This window comes from Pleuronectes platessa, chromosome 14, assembly GCF_947347685.1.
Source record: "Pleuronectes platessa chromosome 14, fPlePla1.1, whole genome shotgun sequence".
Taxonomy (NCBI): Eukaryota; Metazoa; Chordata; class Actinopteri; order Pleuronectiformes; family Pleuronectidae; genus Pleuronectes; species Pleuronectes platessa.
The window spans coordinates 6,997,364-7,018,757 of NC_070639.1; the positions used below are offsets into that span (position 1 = coordinate 6,997,364).

At 40.3% G+C, this 21,394-nt stretch overlaps 3 protein-coding genes across 4 annotated transcripts; all 3 read right to left on the bottom strand.

Annotated features, from left to right (window-relative positions):
• Positions 1-342: 342 nt before the first annotated feature.
• Positions 343-5,084, bottom strand: upf3a (UPF3A regulator of nonsense mediated mRNA decay). The gene is made up of 10 exons (XM_053439880.1): positions 4,942-5,084; positions 3,748-3,854; positions 3,533-3,639; positions 3,266-3,364; positions 2,987-3,097; positions 2,849-2,904; positions 2,604-2,762; positions 2,364-2,497; positions 1,695-2,001; positions 343-1,533 (listed from the first exon to the last, which is right to left on the bottom strand). The coding sequence occupies exons 1-10, from the start codon at positions 5,080-5,082 to the stop codon at positions 1,345-1,347; spliced, it is 1,410 nt and encodes a 469-aa protein (XP_053295855.1). The 5' UTR covers positions 5,083-5,084; the 3' UTR covers positions 343-1,344.
• Positions 5,085-6,730: 1,646 nt separating this feature from the next.
• cdc16 (cell division cycle 16 homolog (S. cerevisiae)) lies at positions 6,731-17,962 on the bottom strand. Its single transcript, XM_053440340.1, has 18 exons — positions 17,763-17,962; positions 17,566-17,620; positions 17,193-17,290; positions 16,932-16,970; positions 16,677-16,817; positions 16,373-16,532; positions 16,155-16,249; positions 15,479-15,612; positions 15,014-15,093; positions 14,851-14,900; positions 14,697-14,770; positions 14,482-14,607; positions 10,676-10,828; positions 9,924-9,987; positions 9,474-9,535; positions 8,158-8,293; positions 7,793-7,883; positions 6,731-7,535 (listed from the first exon to the last, which is right to left on the bottom strand). Exons 1-18 carry the CDS (start codon positions 17,808-17,810, stop codon positions 7,282-7,284), a joined length of 1,860 nt encoding a protein of 619 aa, XP_053296315.1. The 5' UTR covers positions 17,811-17,962; the 3' UTR covers positions 6,731-7,281.
• Positions 17,963-18,767: 805 nt separating this feature from the next.
• On the bottom strand, positions 18,768-21,007 carry cfap97d2 (CFAP97 domain containing 2). Of its 2 annotated transcripts, none has more exons than XM_053440179.1 (6): positions 20,849-21,007; positions 20,611-20,713; positions 20,399-20,479; positions 19,994-20,112; positions 19,682-19,868; positions 18,768-19,551 (listed from the first exon to the last, which is right to left on the bottom strand). In XM_053440179.1, exons 1-6 carry the CDS (start codon positions 20,998-21,000, stop codon positions 19,321-19,323), a joined length of 873 nt encoding a protein of 290 aa, XP_053296154.1. In that variant the 5' UTR covers positions 21,001-21,007; the 3' UTR covers positions 18,768-19,320. The 2 variants fall into 2 exon arrangements, with proteins under 2 accessions (XP_053296154.1, XP_053296155.1); XM_053440180.1 differs by having other exon boundaries at positions 20,872-20,985.
• Positions 21,008-21,394: the final 387 nt, after the last annotated feature.

A 21,394-nucleotide genomic window follows, 5' to 3' on the forward strand; every position in this document is an offset into this window, starting at 1 on the left:
GAAGTGAAAAAATGTCAACTGTATTGTCAGGAGATTTACAGGATGCACTGTAGCTTGCTTCCTGTTGATTATGATAGTTCATATGATAGAGCCCTGAGTAAAAAAAAAAGAATCTGTGAAAACTGAGGGCACCAACAAATCACATAAACCGTGCCCTCAAATATAAATCTAAAGAGAAATTAAAGACTGTGGAAAGAATTGTCTACAGCCACTAAATTTCTTATGAACAGTCACTGACTCATATTTGTAATTCATAAACGTACTCCAGGCAGTGCTGCAGACAAATGCTGCCTCACCCAAACTGTCAGAGCTACTGCAATGACTGACAAACTGTTTAGTCTCTTACAACAGTAGAAGAGCTTTATTTTCTAACATTGTTAGGAGAAAAACATGATACAAGAGGTATGATAGACAAATGTCAGGGCATATGCAAAAATAATAAAAGCCTTGTTAACTGTTATTAATTACTTTATCAATATTTTTGCATTTAATTGACAGAATTAATAGAAAACCATGCAAAAGCATAAAAAAGTCATTGTTTCCACTTCTATGATCCTCAATCCTTCATTTGATTTCCAATAAATGTTTCATAGAAATGTAGAGAACGTGTTCTTCATGGCTCATGTACAAAGCTGACACAACAAATTGTTGTTTATGGTGAACGACACCTGTTTAGAATAAGACAGACCCACTGTAATTAGACATTGTCCTCTTAATAAATAATAACTCTTCCTCTCAGTGATTCACCTTTACACACAGAATTTCGGTTCACTTATCTACATCCATCCTCTGTAAGTTCCACTTACATTATAATTCATTTTTAATAAATAACATCATCATAAAGAACCAGTTTCAGGAGACTGTACAAAGATTGGGTGACAGGTTGTGTTACAGGGGGATGGGATCGTGATCATTCACCAGCAAACTGTTGATGGACACCATGTGAACAGGTTCAAAAACAGGATGAACACTGGAGCACATGTGACAAAGGTTTGATGAAACAGGAAACTAGCGATAAGATTGTGTGAAAATAATCTCTCTGAGCATCAGCACAAAGATCAAAATGACAGAATCCAGTCAAATGTTGTGCCTTCACACATGACTACTATTGTATTGTGTACCTCTCTCACAGCGTTTTTGAAACTGTGTGTTCTAAAGATTTAACATAAAAATGTTCGCGTTCCAGTCAAATAAAAACATGGATCAACATTCCAACTTATCTTTACTACAACAAACACTGTTGAGAATGACCGATTGCTTTTTAAGTGCTTACTCCCCCAATCAAACCTGTCACCATCCACTGAACAGCTGAATAACGGACTTCCCTCTGAACGTCCAGGCCGCTCACTGCTCATCTTTGCTTTTCTCCAGTCCCTTCTCCAGCCCTGTGGCCGTGGTGACAACCTCGAAGCACTGATCTGACCCGGGTTCAGGCGAGGGGCCCACGGGGATGCAGTCGTAGCCTTTGCACCCGGAGCTCATGCGCTTGCGGTTGCGCGCGCCCGGCTGATAGAGCTGCATGGCGGGTCGGTCCTGCAGAGAGACAAGAGAGCAGGGACATGGGAGAGACAGGCACCGCAGCATTTGACATATTCCTACTGGTTTCTTAAGTCAAAGCTCAAGAGCAAGGTGTCCGAACAGAAGTTAAAGCAATCCGTCGTCACCCCTCCCCCCCATGCCCACCTCATGCTCACCTTCTCGCTCACCTTGTTTCGGAGGCGTTCCTTCCGATTACCCTCATCCCTATCCTCCTTCCCTAGCTTGTCCACGCCATCTGGACAGTAAGAGAAACCATGATGGTGCCCCTCTTTCTTGGCCCGATCTTGGCAGTAGCCCTTCCCCCACTTGGTCTCATCTTTGCGGCGCATAAATTTGTCAAACTCGTAGTGATGCCGCTGTCGTTTCCTCTCGTCATCTTTCCCTCGATGGTCCTTGTCTCGCTGCCGGCGTCCGTGCTGCTGCTGCTGCTCTCTCTGCTCCTTGTCGCTCTCAGGCTGACCTCTAGTGGCCGAAGGGGAGATCACATAGACAACACACAAAGCTATTATGACAACTCTTGGTATCTGTTTACAGTATGGTCTATGTTTTATATAACAATCAGACAAATGTTGACTTTTAAAACTATTTTGTGTGATTGATAGTTAGCAGGTGTAGGGAAAAACTGCTGGACGGAATTCAACGAAACTGGGTCAGAGAGGAACGCATAAAGAATCTAAGTGTGGATCCCGGCGTGGATTTTCCCGCCACTTTTTTTAACATCTTCAGGGAGTTGGTATCGATGAGTGTCTGTTACTTTAATATTACCATAGGTGTGTATGAATCTACTGTCCCCTGTAATATAGAAACGTGGCGGTTGTCCTTACTTTTCTTTGGGTTCCTTTGACTTCATTTGTCCTCCAGCTTTCTCCCATTTCCCCCTGTCTGTTTCCCCGGTGTCACTCTTGTCTTTCATTCTGTCTGAATCCACATCGTCGTCTCTGTCACTCTTCTTCAGGAGCTGAATGTTGAGATAACACAGGGAAAACTCCATAACTATATCCGCTTCAAACAGCCAGTATTCAGCAAACAAGCCAGAATGGACAAGATCTCTGAAGATGAGTTACCTTGATTTTTATGTCTTTATCGGACAACTTCTTCTGCTTGTCTGCCTCTTTTCGTTTACGTCTCTCCTCCTCTCGCCGCTTTCTCTTCTCCTCCTCCCTTTGCCGTTTCTTTTCGAGCTCTCTTCTCCTCCTCTCCTCTCTCTTCTCCTCTCTTATTCTCTATATGATGAAGCAATAAGAAAAAAAATTACTAAACTTTCAAAGCAATTTGCAGGTGATTTCCTTAATTTCCTTTGTTTTCTAACCTGTTTCTCAATTTTCTTATTCTTGATGTACTCTAGCAGAGGCGTCGTCCGCTTGGCTGAAACCAAAGAAATGGAGTGAAAATTGCAGAATGAAATTGTGTCACAGGACAATAATCATCTGTGTGTATGATTCTGTACCTATGAGCTCTCTGGTCTTGGCCTCTATCTCTCCCAGCAGAGTCTCAGGGTTGGCCATAGACTTCTCCTCATCACAGGAGTAGTTCTCCAAGAACCGCTTGTATTCTGGATCTGAGAGGGTTTCGGGGCCAAGATGAAGATAAATTACCGCAAAATATATCAGATCACTCATGCCAACTTTTAGTTTCTTTATATCTTACATTCTTGAGGGAACAAGAAGTTAACAAGCTAAGTAGCACATCTACAGTACATCAGGAGAGATCCTCAGGATTTCAATACCTTCTTCAATGCTTCCAGCTTTGGCATCTTTCTTTTTCAGTTTCTTCTTGGAAATCTTCTGGAAGGGGGCAAACTCCACGACCGCAGGAAACTCCTGGCCTGAGTAAATATGAAATAAAAGGCAGCTCATCATTTAACAAACCACAACGGGAAGCGCTCAAATCTTGTCAAATAAACAGTTTTTTGTTAGTATTTAGTTTAGCACAAAAAAGTTACACTGTGTGCCCACCTTCATGGCAGCATACTGGCCACAAAATACAAAACTACCTTTGTTGTCAATGAAGACATAGCCGTCAAATCGGTCTCTGAACAGCAGGATATCTTCAGGAATTTTGAAATTGATATATGCTCTGGAGAACAGATGAGGATAGAGACTATGGGGAGAGAGAGAGAAAGACAGCAAATGAGAAATCATAAACATTTTCATAAAAAGACAAGGGCAACAGATTTTTTGCATCTTAAAGTTACAAAGGTTATCGTACCTCTGATCAGCTGGGAAGAACTCAAAATAGTCGTAGGATGGCAGTGGACTGAGCTGTTCTTCTAGTTGATCTTTTGACAGGTTGGGTGGGAGCCTTCGAATCACCACCTGCAACGAACCATTTCAATATATTTCTCTGTATGACATTTCTATAAGGAGGATACTTTGGGCCTTTCTGTTCTTTACATGTTGTCTTTTCCACATATAACTGAGTTTCTGATTAGAGAATGACATGTGCTCTATGGTGAATGATTACTTGTATACATCTACTGAGATACACAGCCTGCAAGAAATCTTTCCATTTACTGTTGCTCTAAGGGAACCAAAAAAGTCCCTAAGTAACAGTAACCCTGTTAAAATACACCTATAATTGGATCCTACATTGGTCTCCTTCAGTTTCTTCCATTCACTATCAATTCACTTTCCTACCAGGGTCAGTGTACACTCACACTGTGCAGGCAAACATTTTCCAAACCTTTTGACCAGTACTGGAGTTCTCAAAGTTTTCAACAGCACCAAATATAACAGGCTTGAATTTAGGGGATGGTGAGTAAAACTATGCACAACATATCAAAACTGATGGAACGATTAAAGGCAACATTTCATTCAGCTCAGAAAAGGATTGAATCGAGCTGAGACGGATATTAAATGGTCCGACAATGTGGAATAATACACATTTAAAATCTTAAAGCTACTAAGGGAAAATATGAGGAGCAAATTATATGTTATGGTCTTAAACAGAATAATATATAACTTTAAAATGCACAAAGGCAAAATTAATATTTACAGACATCGCTTTGGGATCTATTTACTAGAAATATTGATATTCATTTGATATTATTTAATTGATTTAGAGCTTACAGTATTACTCACAAATACATAACACTTTGATTACTCTTTAAACACTGGGGGAAATGAATATATGTGGTTCTAAAATTGTGGTACGGACAAGGCTGGACATATTATGGTGTTAATCTCTCGCTGTTTACTGCATTATTGTGGAACATCAACTGTTATTATTATTTTCGGAATGAATCAACCAACACATTAAAACAGTGTCAAACGCAAACGTGAGAAATGAGCTGTAGTGAGTTTCTACTGCCGCTGTCCGTGGTGCTGAAGTAATCCCAGCTCCCTCCAGGCCTCCTCCTCCATGTCTGTTTTCCATAATAACAGAAGGCACTCGGCTCCGTACCTTCGTGAACACCTCCTTCTTCTCCTCCTTCTGCCTGTTGCCCCCGGCACAGTTCTCCTGGTCCCTCGGGATGTCTCTGAAATGTATCTCCACCACACTTTTGTCCTTGCCCACCGTCATCTGGTCCTTTTCAGACCGCATCTCTCTCCATCTCCTTCTCCGAGCCCGTGTTGTCACTGTGTTATCGCGAGAATACATGTGATATCGCGAGAAGATCCGCGAGAAGCCCTGCTCTGAACTGAGTGTGTGGCTATGTAAGATAAGATAAGATAAGATGAGATAAGATAAGACTTTATTGTTACAGAGCAATATAAGAATAAAGTATACAGTAAAAATAAAAAACATAGTAAAATAAATTAAGTCCAAAATACAAGTGAAGATAAAATCAAGTGATTGTACAAATGTGTTGTTAATGAAAGAAAATTAAGTGTAAAGAGAGAAAGTACTATGTAAAATGAAATGATAAAGGAGTAGGTGGGATATTGCACGTTATATATAGTATGTTTTATCAAATGAATAAAACAATAAAAAGAAAACGTGCATGAGTTAATGTTGTCAGTAGGTGCTCTCCACCTTCTTGTTTTGAATTGGACCTTTGTCGTTTATAATTTAAGTATATATACATTTGTATTTGTAAATAAATAAATACAAATATAATTGTATTGTTGTCACAGCCCATCTTGCAGGACACATGTAATTTACACAAGGGATTTATTAGAAAAATGTAGGAGTCAAAAGTACCCTATACTTATCGGAATTGTTTTGGAATAAAAAGTATATAACACAAAAGTAGAAACAGTCATAATCCTTTAATGTATAAATTCAGCCAAGTCACTTTAAGATAGCATCATTGGAATATTGGAGTTGCTCCTCAGATGTATTTGCAGCCATTAGAAAAATAATCAAATGCTCCATGTGTCCAGAAAGGTGTCCATGCTGCTGATGGTTCATCTTCACACATCTTCTCTAAACACTAACAACGTGTTTTGGCAGCACACACACATGAAGTGAAAATAGACCGACTCCTATGCGTCCTATGTTCGGACTCGGTCGTGCTGCGGAGCTTCGTGCTGCTCGGATCCGCAGGGGACGAGGACTGGCTCACTGACCGCCCATGGACGTCTCTGTAGGGGACTGAGGAGCAGACGAAACCTGAGTGATCCACACTGAGCCACGAGTGCTGCCCACTGCGGTCTGTCCTCGATAGATCCGTCCACTCACCGCAGAGGAAAGTTGCCTGCCGCCGCTGCTCTCCACACACAGCCGGGGTCTCTCCGGGGTGGACACGGAGCTCCTCAGGCTGGAGACGAAGGTGGAGCAGGTGTCCAGGTCCCGACAGACCCGGTCCTGGGTGTAAACGACGCCCGACTTGGATGGAGTGCAGCCCATTCTCTGCTAGAACGAATGTCAGGGAGGAAAATGAATAAACGCTGGAGCTGATGGAGAGGATATGATTCACACCTCCCAAGAGACCAGGGTCATAACATCCATCCAGTCCATCACTCAGACAGCTGCCCTTCAAATTAAAAGCCCAACAGGCGCAAGGTCTTACACCCTGTACTGTCGTTGATAGGGCTGATTTATTTTATTAGTCTAGGTATACTATATGTGTTAAGAAAGGAAGTTTAGAATGATCTCATAATTTAAAAGTAAAATTTGACAATGAATTGATTTTCATGATAACGTAAAATATTCTAAACTTTAAAATATTTTCTTCATACAATTGATTTTCCTATAGGAAGAATGACAGACTCCAAATCAATCAAGAACTACCAAAAAAACACAGAACTTTCTTTAAGATAAATGCATGGTTTATTGTAGGAATTAACAAGAAATGTTTTCTGCAAAACTGCTTGAATGCAGCTGGCTCTTTATTGAAGGTGAAAATCCACAGGTTAAGCAACGCGCAGGCTCCTGCCACAGGCAGTAATAAGGGACTACAGTCTTTTAGTTGTGACATGAGATGAGCGGCGCTTTGCTCAGTTCAACCAAGTGTCAGAGGATCCATCATCTTCAGGCTTAACCCAAGGTTCAGTGCTAAACCAAGAACTCATCCACTGAACCAAAGTCTGCGTTAATTCCCCCTTTAAAGTGCATTCTTGTAGAACGAATATGATGTACAGCAAGTTGCTGTATTAAAAAAAATGAATCCTCACATTTACTCATGTCCATAATGTTCTTGAGTTCTATGTTTTGTCACATACAGAAACGTATAATGCACTAGAGGGGGGGCCGCAGGAAATCTTCGGCAGAGGACAGGTGCCGACATCTTGGTTTGGATGCTGCTCTTGGGTCTGAATACCTGTACCGATGACAGTTCCACCTCCTGACAGGATGACATCACGTGCTAGTGTCCGATAAGGTGTCTAACATGACGTCACTCTCATACATGTCACACTCCAGGGTGAGAGAGAGTCGAAGAGGTGTCTCCAGCATCATCTTGTCCTGATTTGAGAGCGGCGTCTCCAAAGATGTGATACTGGTATCCTCCTGTCTCGGCGTGGCCAGAGCGTCACCGGGCTCCGATGTGTTCATTATCTTCATCAGTGCTGGAGTGTTCAAGCTGCCTCGCACTTTGTCATTTATGTCTGTGCCTGTGTGGAAACAAATGACACGCGTTATTGCCACAGAGCTGCTTGTTTTCAGTAGGTGAACGAAATCATGGTTATCTGTTGTGGTATCTAGCCCCACGGACAGTTTCTGGAACGGAGACATTTGCGGCTAACTCCTTAACACTGTACTTATGTGGTACTCGTGGAAACAAAAGGCAAAGGAAAATGTCTTAGTAACGAAAGCTTTTTTCAAAGGTAAAAAGAAACAAAACTGAAACCTGAGTAGAGCTGTATCATACCTATATAGGCATCTGTGTCCCCAATGTACATCTCTATACAGTGACCGAGCATCGTCACAGAGAACGTGTCGTCCCTTTTCAGTCCTAGTGCCTGTCAAACAAGGAAAGAAATATAACATTAAGATTTTAAAAGTTAAACATACTTGTTGAGGTGAAGAAAATCAAGTGGACATTTTCTTATCATTAAAACATCACATTATTAATGTTACAACACAATTGTATTATATCTTATGCTATTTCCTTATTTCCCCATTTTAATGCTCTACTCTGTTCTCATTATAGAGCTCTGATTCCCATGGTTACAGCTTGTACTGTCAGAAGAAGTCATCATCTCTCCCCTTAAAACCTGAAGGAAAAGACTTTACTGTGTGAAAGTAGTCGATAGCGCTCTCGAAGTCGCCCATGAGGCTGTGCACGTATCCTATGGCAGCGTAGGTGGAGGCGTGCTGAGGGATTAACACTAGTGCTTGACGGTGGTACTCCAGAGCCTGGTTGTACTTTCTGCAGAAACACAGTCAATGTCAATGGATTAAACAGAAACTCAAACAAAGCAGATGTGCGCAGACATGAAACAACACAGATATTATCATCAAGTTTATTGAAAGACTTAGATCACTAACTTCTTCATGAATGTGTGTGAAACGAGAACAAACAGATCTGATTAATCTGAAACCACGTCATCTATCTGCAGAGCAGCAGCACTAGCAGTTTCCGAGCTACTGCTGTAGCAAATGCAATTAAGAAAAAAATGGCTTTTTGGAGGGAATTAATGGTACAAGTGCAGTTTTTTGACAGCTGCGTTTAGTTTATTTATTTTAAAAAGTTTTGCTAAATACAGCACATTTACTGCTCAGTCGATTTGTCGTACTGTAACACTCATTACTGGCGTAGGTGGCGACAATAACATGTCTGAATCAGCAGGTAGGTAAAATTATGCTGCCATTGTTTTATAGGAGGCTGATAAGTAGATGTGTGTGGATCTAGTGACAGAATTTGAATGAAGAAACCTGGCTAGGAACAATAACAGTTGTGATTTTTATTCCCATAAAAAGATGCTATAAAGAGCCCATGCAAGCTGTACAACTCAGACATGCCTTAAAATAAACATTTTATGGCAGACGATAGAGAAATTGTTATAATGGCCAATAGTGGCTTTTAATATGTTGAAAGTATTTTTCAGTTCTAAGAATATGAAAAACATATGGAAACATTTTACCATACGTTCCTTCAGCGATTGATCAATGACTCATCGAAAGGCTTCACGGCGTATTCATCATGTATGGATGAATCCTCCTTTTATAGTGAACAACTCAAACCTTTCAAAACACATTCTGCAAGGACGTTACATTCACTGAGTGGATGCTATGCTAATTGAAGAAATTCTCAATAAGGACCCTACCTATACAGAATTACTGCTAAAGAAAAAGTGAGCATATCTCTGAAATTACTTTGAAGGAGAAAGATGGATAGCAAAGGAATGAACAAATATAGAGGAAAATACACTTTCAATCATTCACTCAAGAAAAAAGTAGTCCTCAATATTTTACTGCTTTTATACGTGCCTTCTCAAAAATGCTAGAATATATAGAGCATCAAAATCAAGCCACCCTCCAACTGGGGGCTATCCAACGTCATTTTTTCAAATAGAAAACTGCACAATAAAAGGAGGCTCAATACTCACTTCAGTTTCCGACACACATGACCTAAGTTGTTTAGCAAAGGCTCCCATTTGTCCACTGTGACCTAAAATATGAAATAACAAAAAACACTTTAATAAATTACAGAGAAATGCTTATGTTTACAGCTTATGTGTGTAGATGTGTGTGTGTTATGATAAAAAAAATTCTGCAAGACAGCTTCTGCAGCCGGTTTTAATGCATCTGTGTGTCATGGACAGATTTTGTCCCCACAACTGCATCATAACCGTACAACTTGTACAGTCACGCATTTTACAGGTGTGTAGCTGAGATCAAAACAAAGATATGTGAGGTCTGACCCACTAGTCTCACATAATAATGGAGTAAAAATATCGATGGAGGCCATGGCTGTTGTGATACCATCCCAAGGTGCCCACTTTTTCCCAAACATGGATTTCAATGATACCATAACAATTAAATAAATTAACAGTTACCTCATTCCCTATGGCTTTGATTTTCTCCATTGCGTCAAGGAACAGCCGCTCTGCAGTCTTCCAGCTAAAACAGTAGATACATTATTTCACATAGTATGCAATCTGTGTACCCTCAATCTGTGAGTGCTCATTGATTAACTGTTTTTAGAATGACAGTACTTATATTTATGTAAAATACATATTTTCCTAGAAGTGTTAGTGCCAAGATTACAGAGAAAAAATCTGTCAGAGATGTTTCAGTCGTCTGAAAATAAGAGAAGGGAATCTCGTTTTTGTCATTCACAACATGGACAAAAGAAACTTAATGGACGTGACTATCATTAGTTACTTTAAACATGATGCTTTAATCAACAGAAAGACATTTAATTAATGTAAATGACATTTACATTAATGTGCGAGGTGATGCTCAGACTACTATTCTGTAGAAGATTAGCTGCAGTCATTTAATGAGCCCCAGCTGTTTTACCGACAGACAAAACAAACAGTAGCAGACTGGGCTCACGACCCCCCCCCCACACACTTAAATCCAATAAAGAAATCAAGCTATTTTTCATTCAGAAATTACATTGTGTGTACACCAGCTGTGTATGCAGGTCATATTTAAAAAGAGACTTCTGAGCCGGTTACAACATTTATTGCAAACATCACCTCTGTTCCAACATTTGTTTGTGCTGCCAATAAAATGTTTACAACTTCTGTCAAACTGCAGGTGTACAAGTTATTGTGTGTGTGTGTGTGGCTGCGTGACTCACTCTCCATTTTGAAATGCGACCACTGCCACCTCGTGTATGACGAAAGGGTCCTCTGGAGCGATGCTAAGAGCCTGGCTGAAGAACCGCTCTGCCAGCTTGGAGTTGTTGGTCAGGCCGTACTCCAGGCCAATGTAGAGCATGGGTAAGTGACACCTGAGAAGGAAAGAGCAGGATACATCACAACCAAAGCTTATCTTACTTTATGCTTTAAAAACACTGCAGAAGAAAATGTGGGATTAAAACCCTTAAACAGTAATGTTAGCCTAATTATTATTTTTTAATATTGTTTCAAAAACAACATTGGACCACTAATAACTGAAACAAATGATAACTGTATATTGTTGCTGTGGAAAAATCTGGGTAAAGAGATGTGACATGTAAACAAAAATTGAAAAATTATCTTAACATTTCCAGAATAACTTTCATTTTAGCTGGAAATTACCATTGTTTTATTAGACGAACATTAAACTTAAGGAAATGCTAAATTCATGGCGGGGGAACATTTTTGGCAGCCAGCTCTATTCCATCATAAAAAAGTAAATGCTGTTATATTTCTGCATGTCAATGTTTAATGTGCCAAACATTGAGTACAAAATTAACCTGTCAAAACACAATTTGTGAGCTGGTGAGTGTAGAAATATGTCGTTTTATTGACCGACAGCCTGTGACTCCAATATCTACATATAAGCGTAAAACAACTAGTGTAACTATTTGGAGGACATTATTGAAAAGGCCTCATTAAATGAAAATTATATTTTCTCAGGCTAAATTCTGTGTCCTGTGTTACTTGTGGATTTGTCTTGTGTTATTTGCCAAATAACAATATTTTTATATTTTTTATATCAAAATCCATCTTGTTTGTCTTCCTGTAAAACAGTTTCAACGGTCTGATGATTCCTCATGCACTGTAGTATTTACTAATATTGTGTCCATTAGCAATGCTTTCTAACTTTATTAACTCTCTCGATATGATCTATAAATTAGAGCTGTGAAAAATAACGCGTTAACGCGTTATGATTAAATTACAGGATTAATTCGTTTTTTTTTAACGCATTTAACGCATGCGCAGAAGGACCTTCCAATTCCGCCGCCTCTGCACTAGTTGCCGCTCTAATGCATTCAGACGGCAGCTGCCATTCAAACAAACAAACAACATGGATAATTCCAGAGCTGCCAACTCTCACGCTTCCGCCGTGTGACACACGCTTTTGCATGTTTTCACACGCACTCACGCCACACATCCAATTTCTCACGCCAAAAAAAACCTGGATCTTTGAAGTGAAGCGCATGACTAAATCTATTTTAACTTGTTGACGAGACGAAAATGTTGGTGGTTGACTAAGTCACGATCATTTTTTAAAACATCATCGTATCAGGCCGCCATGAAGTACCAGGAGCGGGCGAGTGTGTGTGTGTGTGTGTGTGTGTGTGTGTGTGTGTGTGTGTGTGTGTGTGTGTGTGTGTGTGTGTGTGTGTGCGCCCCAGATAGCGCACCGGTCCCGAGGCTCCGCCCCCCGCCCCGCGCACTCGCTCTGAGACACAAGACCAGAGCTCCTTCACGTGAAGGAGCTGGTCACTGACTCACCGGCTGCTCAGTGGAAACAGTGAAAACACAGAGTTTCTCTGGTCTCAGCTGATCAGAGCTCAGCGTCTTGATCAGAGCAGAAGCTGCAGTTGGTTTCTACCGAGCTGCAGTTTCTGTGTCCGCCTCCAGCCTGACCTGCTCTCACTTTTCGTTTAAATATTTCGCCAACTAAAATATATATTTTTAAGCTATTAGGCTGCAGCTATATGTTTTTATTTATTTAAAAATAGGGTACTTCTTATTTCATACATTTTCCACAAATACGGGGAGGACTCAAATAACCCTACAAAGGTCTGTGTTTAATTTATTTCAAAGTAGGTTGACACTTGCCTGTGTATTTTCTTCTCTTCATAAGCGTTTGGTTTTTCCTTTGTTGTAACAGGTAAAAATATCAATCAAATGTCAACAGTTTTCTTTATTGTTGTTCGATAATTTCATAAATGCAACAAACCATAGTTTAGTGTAGTATAACTTTATATAAAACTTTATTAGCTTTGTTATCAAATATGTTTTGCGGCTCCAGACAAATTTTATTTTGGGGAAGAGGGTCCATTGTGTTGCTTAAAAAGGCTACTGTTTAAGCACTTTATTTGTTGCACTTTTTTGTCTGATGGAAAGTGTGGTGGGAGGCGAACATAAATCATTAACTGCTCTTAAGAATACAATTATTTAAAATATAGGTTAGGTTTCAGTTCAGAATTAGTTGAAAACCATTGTAATCAAAATGTCAATCAACCTACCTTGACCAAATCTTAAACAAAGGTCTATTAATTAGGCTATATTGTGGTCATTGAGGCACAACAATAGTTTTCTGGTTGAATGTTCAGCTCAAGGCTAGAAGGCCCTACAAGTCATGATCAGAGGAACATGAATCAGAAGAAGTTCAGGTATTGCACATCTTTAGCATACCACCCAAAAATCCACTAGAATGCAGGAAACAACATCTACTTAAACCAACATTTCCTGGGGGTGGACCTTCAGCTATGTCTTTGCGTCACAGAATGTAACCAATGTTGTCCATCTCCAGTCGGCCGCTCCTATCAACGACTTCGGGCCCCAAAGGCCACCAGAATGCAGCGAACAACATGGATACAACGCCAAATTCCAACAATTCCCTGATATTTGAGCCACCAACATGTGTGGCTGTGTGCGCGGCAAAATGTTGGTCACCCCCGACAAAATCTCACTCCAAGGTTTTTTGAAAAGTTGGCAGCTCTGATAATTCTGATGAACCTGAGGACCTTCTGGACGGGAAGATCGTGTTCCAAAAAAACAAAGATCGAACATTCAGTAAAACCAAGGTGATATGCACACTCTGCGAGAAGACGTTATCGTTTCACCGTAGCAATACCCGCCTAACCACCGCAACGCGAAGCATGTGTTGGTCGGCGAGGGGCGTTCAAGTGGAATGCGACAAACCAGACTCACCCGCCGGACACATTGTGCAAAAGAAGCGGTCAGCTTTACTGTCAGAGAATTTGAACAAGTTAGTTTGCCTCACCAACTGGCTAAAGAACGAGTAGCTAAGAGGGCCTTTAGAGGCATTAGATTGTATCATGGTGTGGTTAATGGTTGTGTGACAAAAAATATAAAAAATGTCAACCATCCTATGGCTAAGAAGCTCAAATAATTTCTGTTTGATTTAAAAAAAAAAGTTTTATTCAACCACACAATGGCTAAGGAGCCCGAATATTGTTTAGGATGAAGATTATATTAATGTTCCATATGGAAAAGCAATGATAACTGCTGAAGAACTGCTGAGTTGCAGCACAAAAGAAAAGTTAAATGTCATAAATCTTGTTTTCACAAAAATATTCCGAGAAAATCGGTAATGTGATTAATCATGATTAATCCATAGAAACCTGTGATTAATTTGATTAAAAATTTTAATCATTTCACAGCCCTACTATAAATACATCAGTTACTGAGGGGCTTAACACGCATGCAGCAGAATTGTCCACTGTAAGCACCAATCAATGTCTGTGACATTTCCCTGTACAGATTTATGCATTTATTGTAAATATGTAGAATCAATGAGCACTCTCACATCCGTTTCACTGCTTCTTTTAGATGCACTGTTCTCTACTGAAGTTTCATTTGTTTATGTGGGCTGAGACGACGTTACACATAAAACCTCACTGATGAAAGCTCTAAAAAGACTCACATTTTGACAGGTGTATATGGAAGTAGGAACTCCAGGACGTGTCAATCATGCACCTACCCTTTCATCAGCTGAGCAGCAGTAAAGTAGGCAGCCATGGCTTGATCATGCTCGCTCTCCACTGCAAATGAATGACCATAGGCAATCCATGCAGGGCCATACGTTCTCTCCAGGGTGGTGGCTTTGCTACAGGAGATATTCAATATCCAATAAGTGTAAATGAACCAAGATGTATGACAATAATCATACTAAATGTTGACCATACCAATGCATACCTAAGGTATCGCCTAGCGTGTTCGTTTTTATGGCCAACCATGAGATAGTAGCACCCAACGGCAAACCAGGACACCTGATAAAAAATAGTGTTTTGTTATAATAAAATTGAGAATTAATCTTAATGGGATAAAGTGATAAAACTGCAGCACTTACTGGGTTGTTGGGATACAAATCTACAAGTTTATGTGAGAGGTAGAACAACTCTGGAAGTAAAGAAAAACACAAAAAGGTTAAACAGAGCAGAACAAACACGTTTAAACATCGGTGTGATGATCAAAAACAAAACAAAAAGAATTATGTGGCTGGTTGATTTTACCATTTGCTTTTCCAAGCTCCACCAGAGTTCCTATATGGACTGGTAAACAGTTGGCATGGAACGGGTCTTTAACCATCACCCTGAAATAAAAACAAAACAGAGTTGCATTTCATTCAATTTGATTAAGTTAGAAAATATCTATATACATTTAGAGGTAAACACGATACAAGCTACCTTGTACAACCAGGTCTGCTCACACAAAAATTATGACTGAAATGTCACATTTCAATAGTCTGACTGTTAGACTAGAATAACTTGACAGATGTGTGAAAACCCTTTTCTTTGGTTGCAGTAAGTGAAGCATGACTTGTTGGTTAAGCTGTAAAGTAAAGTAACCAACATCTTGTCTACACAGTTGAAAATGATCTTAATCGTGTGATGTTAGAATATGATCTTTATATATTGAATGCAAGCAATTCATTTCTAAATCATACGCAGAACTGACAAATAAAATTAGACACCTACATTGATGTAAGTTTGTAGCACATCTTGAAATCACAGTTATAATAATGCCTCTCTGCGAGAGACACCACTACATCCAAGTTGTCCTGGAGACCATTGACCATGTCTGGCACCACCAAATCACTGGGCTTGTTATACTGCAGAGAGAAGAGGGAGAGGGTGTGTGTTTGCATTAATGTGTCAAAGAGGTGGTGCGTTTAGGTTAGTGGGATATTAGATAGAGCAAGGTCACAAAGGTGACACACGTCAGGAGAAAAACAGGCAAGAATAACATTAATATACATTTAAATTAATATGAATTGCATACAAATTAACAGTGGCGCTTGGAAACACTGGAGAGGATTATTTAGTTGCTAGCTCTCTCTGCTCAAATTAAAAGGAGGATTGAGGAATTGACTCTAAACAAAAAAACTATGCCTGTGTTCATTGAAATAAAATATTGTGTCACAAAGGGCAACAATACAGGTCACCCCTGTGATTTTAAAACGATTTTAACAACCAATGGAGCAAATATGAAGAATTATAAATGTCAGGCAACATATCCAACATGCAGGTTAGTGTCACTTCATTAATTTCCCTCAGATTGGGTAACAATGATAGAATAGCACTGTCCATATACTTCAGTTAAATGATATATGCAATAGATAATAAGTTGAGGACTCAACCAGAGCTCCCCTACCTTCTTTAACTTATTCTCAAAAAGGAAGTGTAACAGCTCCTCCTCTTCCGCTGTGCACTGTTGACTCAGAGGAAGTGAGTCGAGGAAGTCTTTCTCTGTTGTAAAATGAAAAACATGTTCTACATAGTTTGCAGGTATACAAGTTTCTGAATGGTAAATATAAGGTATTTAAAGAAAAGTAAAGATCAGCGCACATAATCGGCACAGATCAGCCTCACCTTCCTGCGCAGTCAACATGTGGTGGGACGTTAAAAGGTCAAAGGCTTCAAAGCAGTACACATCCATTTTTAAGGCCTCTTTGTAGCTGGAGGTGGCCAGAGGTCTGTTGTCCATGGCATCATAGATCTTACCCCGCAGGAGGCTGATGGAGCTATTGATCTGAAATATTTCAGAGAGGAGTGATGTGCTTTTATCTGTTTTGGGGAGATTTAGTTCCACCAAAGCAACACAGTAGAATAATGTTGATGACAGTATTTAAGCTGTTCAATATATTTCAGTATTTCAATGGCAGGCCAGACTTACAGAGGCAGGGGACATGTCCCAATCTTTCGCAGACTCTAGCATCCCGCTGTCCTCCTTCAAACTCCTGTCCAGCAGCTTCTTACTAGCTGGCTCCTCCGCGTCCAGAATATCCAAGGCTTGTTGGAACTCTTTGGCAGCGTACTGAAAAAAAATAGAGAAAAATATAGATATATGACAGGCTTCTCTCAACAATATCCTGCAACTAATAAACTTGTAGAAGAGGCGATGCAGCAGTGACACTTTTCATATACTCACATGGCACCTGGCAGCAAGATACTGACAAGCTCCGTACAACTGTGTGAGAGAAGACAAGTGTTGTCTCAAACCGGGGACTGACATTACGTAATCCATCACATTATAATTAAATCCCCCGCTCATCTCTTTGCACAAACCAAACCCTCACACTTAACCTGTCATTAGTACACCGCATCGAGTGCATTGTCTTTTATTCTGCTGTGTATGCATCACTGGAGCAGCAATTTGGATTTCAACCACAAACCAGGCTTTTCTCATTACCTTGTCAAGCTTTCGTGAGCGGAGAGCATGGGAGGCTCTGTGGTACTGTGAGGTCAAGTAAAGGCACTGAGCTAGCCAGTAGATGTCCTGGGGATCCTCTGTATAACAAACACAGGGGCAGATCCGTCAGTCTCTGGCGTTACAGAGTCACGATCGACCATTCACACATCAACACTGCAGCATTAATCTGGCATCAACACAGGGGAAACTAAATCTATTATCAGTGGCCATGATATTCTACATAACAACCCAGAGAATGGAGGCTTCAGTAATACAACACCAGCCCTGCTAGCATTAGCTTTTCAACTTTAAATGACAGGTCGGTTAGTAGCCATCATACCAGCTAGTAATACACAGCATTGCAGGCACTCACCGTGGGAGAGAGAAGCTATCTTGTCGGCCCAGAACAGAGCACTTTGATACTGTTGCTGGAAACAGACGAACAACCAGAGGAAAGAGTCACCACATGAAGTTGATTTGAGACAGTTAGTAGTCACCAACGCCAGGTTCGCTCGCAAGCTAGCATTAGCCAGCTAACACAGAAACTCGTAAAGAACGTATTATTCTTACCTGGTCGACGTACTGACGCACCCGCTTCCGAAGTCTGTCGAGATTCATGTTGTGTTTTTAAAAGCTGACACCCTGACTATAACAACCGTGTCATTCTTAGGAGGGAGCAGTGAACACGGACAGTGCTAGCTCGTTAGCTGCGGAAAATCAAATCCGCGGCTTCTTTCTGCGCTGGGTGTTCTGCCAAACTGTGCCGGAGGGAAACTCGTCGTGGAGAAACGTTCCGCATTGACCAAAATATATTTGTCATTGTTGCCCAATGTTGGCCAAGCTGCAAAACAAACGTACAGATATACATGTGTAAACATATTTGGATTTTTACTTAACGATTCAGTTTGTACGATTTAGTTGAAAGGGATCTATTGGCAGACATTAATATAAAATAATCCTAGTGATGTTGTCACTAGTGTTTAATCATCTAGATCAGGGGTCTTCAACGTTTTTCAGACCAAGGACTCCTGAACTGATGTAGAGATGGAGCAGGGACCCCCTAATATATATATGTGTGCATTGCTGCCTGAAAGATAACGTCTTGTGCCTCCATTAATCAGTTTGCTACAATATGATGGATTCATGTTAATGTAACTTAAAGACATTTACATTTGTGGGAAGGGAATTGGTTAAAACATTTTTTTTGTATAAAAAATAGATAAAAAGTTCTCTAATCAACCAACAATTTCGCGACCCCCTGCAGTACCCCCGTGGACCCCCTTTTGAAGACTTCTGATCTAAATGATAAAACACATTTCCCTGTAGAATGGAACCTCTCTATTTACATACTTCATATTTACCCCAGGAGCCGCTCCTCTCTACGGAGGCCGCCATGTATTTCAGATGAGCCCAAACAGGACAAACTAAACAACTTTTGAGTTTCTATGACAACTTAAAGTTTTCCTGAAAACAGGTTCTCCTTTGCGTTTGGAAGGGGAGGGTGAGGTGAGGGGCATTTAGCTGCAACATGCAACTTCACCACTAGATGTCACTAAATTCTACTCACTTGACCTCTTACCTTTTTATTTGTTTTTGACATACTTTACAACAGATTCATCTCAGTACACAGTCTACACAATCTACAAAACCAAACTGTTCCCTTATAAAGCCTCATTTAATTTGCAAGCACTCTAAAAAGCTCATAGATTTAAGTCCCCTAAACATGCTTGATTCTTTTCATCTGCATACATGAATTGTTCTCTGAGAAATGGAAATGAGGAAAATCCCAAAATGCTAAGGAAAGTAAAAGAAATATGATTTAGATCATCACCAACATTTAAAAGTTTTTCCTCGACCCATTTGGCCTCCCACCAAGTTTCATGCTGATCAGTCCAGTAGTGAAAACACATCCTTTTGGCACAAGTAAAGATCATAAGTGCCATATAGTTCTGAAGTTAAAATAGAATTTGTCCACATTTTTTACAGTGGTATATTTTTACTATACAAAACAATATAACTTCACTTCATGGTATTTCATCCTTCCTCTGTTTCAGGTGTGTGGGACATTTCAGATCCACCAGGAGCCACAGGCTTTTCAACGGAGTGTGGTTGTTTATCTCTTGTAATTTCAAATTGCCTGAGAAGATCTGGGACTTTCCGGGTCAGGGTGTGTAGCTGTGTCCTGCTGACTCTCTGTTCCTGTATCTTGTGTCTGGCTGGTTCCTGTTTTCATTTCACTTCCCCCCGATGTTGTTTTGGCCTTTGAGTTGTTGCTTGCAGGGCTGTGTGTGGTTGCATCTGTGCTTATCTTTTGTTCTTTATCCCAGCCACTGCCCCCCTTGTCGGGTTTGTCTTGCCCCTGGTGATGACACAGAAATTGAAATCTTTGTTATGGGGCAAGGAAAAAGGTCACAATACAATTTAGGAGGCGATCTAATTCTCACAATTCATTATATATAGTGTCAAATGTATGGATTGTACTCAATAACCTTTTGCAGTTTTGCTCTTCCTCTTGGGTAATGTGCGATGCTGTCCATCAACTTGAGGGTTTTGAGCCAGTCATCATGCCAGCTCATGACATTATAGTGAGGCCTGCACTGGCTCAGGCGGAACAGGATCATTTGATTCTCCTCGGTGATACGGAGCAACTCCAGCTGTCGCTTCTCTTTGCCAAGGCTACAATGAAGAGCAGAGACAGGCTGTGCAACTGGGCTTTTAAACTATGTCTTGGCAAAACAACTTGAAATCCGTGTTTTCCACAACACGGATGGTTTAGCTGTGAAGCCCAAGGCTTAACTGACCTTTTCGTGTCGTAGTGATTTCTGTTGTCGACTCCTCCAGTCGTCCTCATGATGTGTGATATTCTTTCCATGAGCATGGTGTTTTCCTGCTGAATCCTCAGCGTCCTTTTCTCTTCAAGCTTCACAAGGTGATTTAAAAAGACAAACAATGCATTTACACTAGATAGACGATCTCATAATGTTACTATGATAACCGGAAATCAAAGTTTTGGTACTAAATTGTATCACTTTCTAAATTAAGGTCAGATACGATATTAATTGTGGTAATCATTTCTTATTGATTCTGTGAAATGTCTTATTTTATTTGTTTGGAACTTTACTGGATTGTTTCAATACTGTAACATCTGCTGCCATCGTATGGACATTAAGTAAACTGAGTGAAAAACATTAGCGAGAAAGAGGAACCTTTTGTTTCTTCAGCTTCAGATCCAGGTGACTATACGTCTTTGGTGGAGTTGTGTTTATTGTTTTTTCAGCAGACTTTACCTTGGGAACAAAATAACAAAGCAAAAATCTGATAACACAAGTTTCCGCAGGCAAATGCATTTGATTAGATTGTGGTTAAAACATTTAGTAACTGTGATTAACCAAAAACCAAAAGACGTGTTGCTCCTGACCTTCCGCTTGTGCAAATCATATGAAGCCTTGTCAAATTTCTGCTGAAGAAATTGGCTTACAGTGGGAAATGGTGATGGATGTGCCAGATGCTGCATCTTAGTCCTGTGAAGAAAATATAAATGACAAAGTTCCATAAACCTCTCACCCTAACTAGAAACAGAAACACATGTATTTTTTTTGTATGGTGTAATGTTATGTATAAGTGTTGTGAATGAGTCATTGCTTTCTAATCCCAACCTTTGAGTGGATCTCTGACTCACTTTACAGCCGGTGGCTTCCCCTGGGGTCTCAATATCACAACTCCTCATCTGCCCAGTGTGTTCATGCTCTAAAACCTCCAGGTCGACTGGGGCTATATGACGGCAGTCTGTTTTCTGCCAGTCATACATGGTTGCCATGACAGCAGCTGCAGCGAGCGGAGATGAATGAACGGTTTCAAACGATGAGCTTGTTTAGCAAGTATAGAGAAATGCATTCAGGCATAGAGACAGGCTAATTAGTGAGGGAAGAGGGGGAGAGGCTACAGAATGAGCAGCAGCTCTGTGAGAATACAAATTGAGTTTTAAAAATGTGTTTGTGCTGTTTTGAACTATTATTCATGCCGGGATGGAAAACGAACAATACGAATAGCTGAACACTGACATTGGAGGTCAATTCATCAGCTGATCCGGCTGATTGTGGGAAAAAGAGGCCAAATGTAGACTTATTTATTTGAATTGAGTTGAATCAATCAGGTGAAGTTACTATGGTTCCCTACTTGTTGCCTATACAGAGGATTACAGC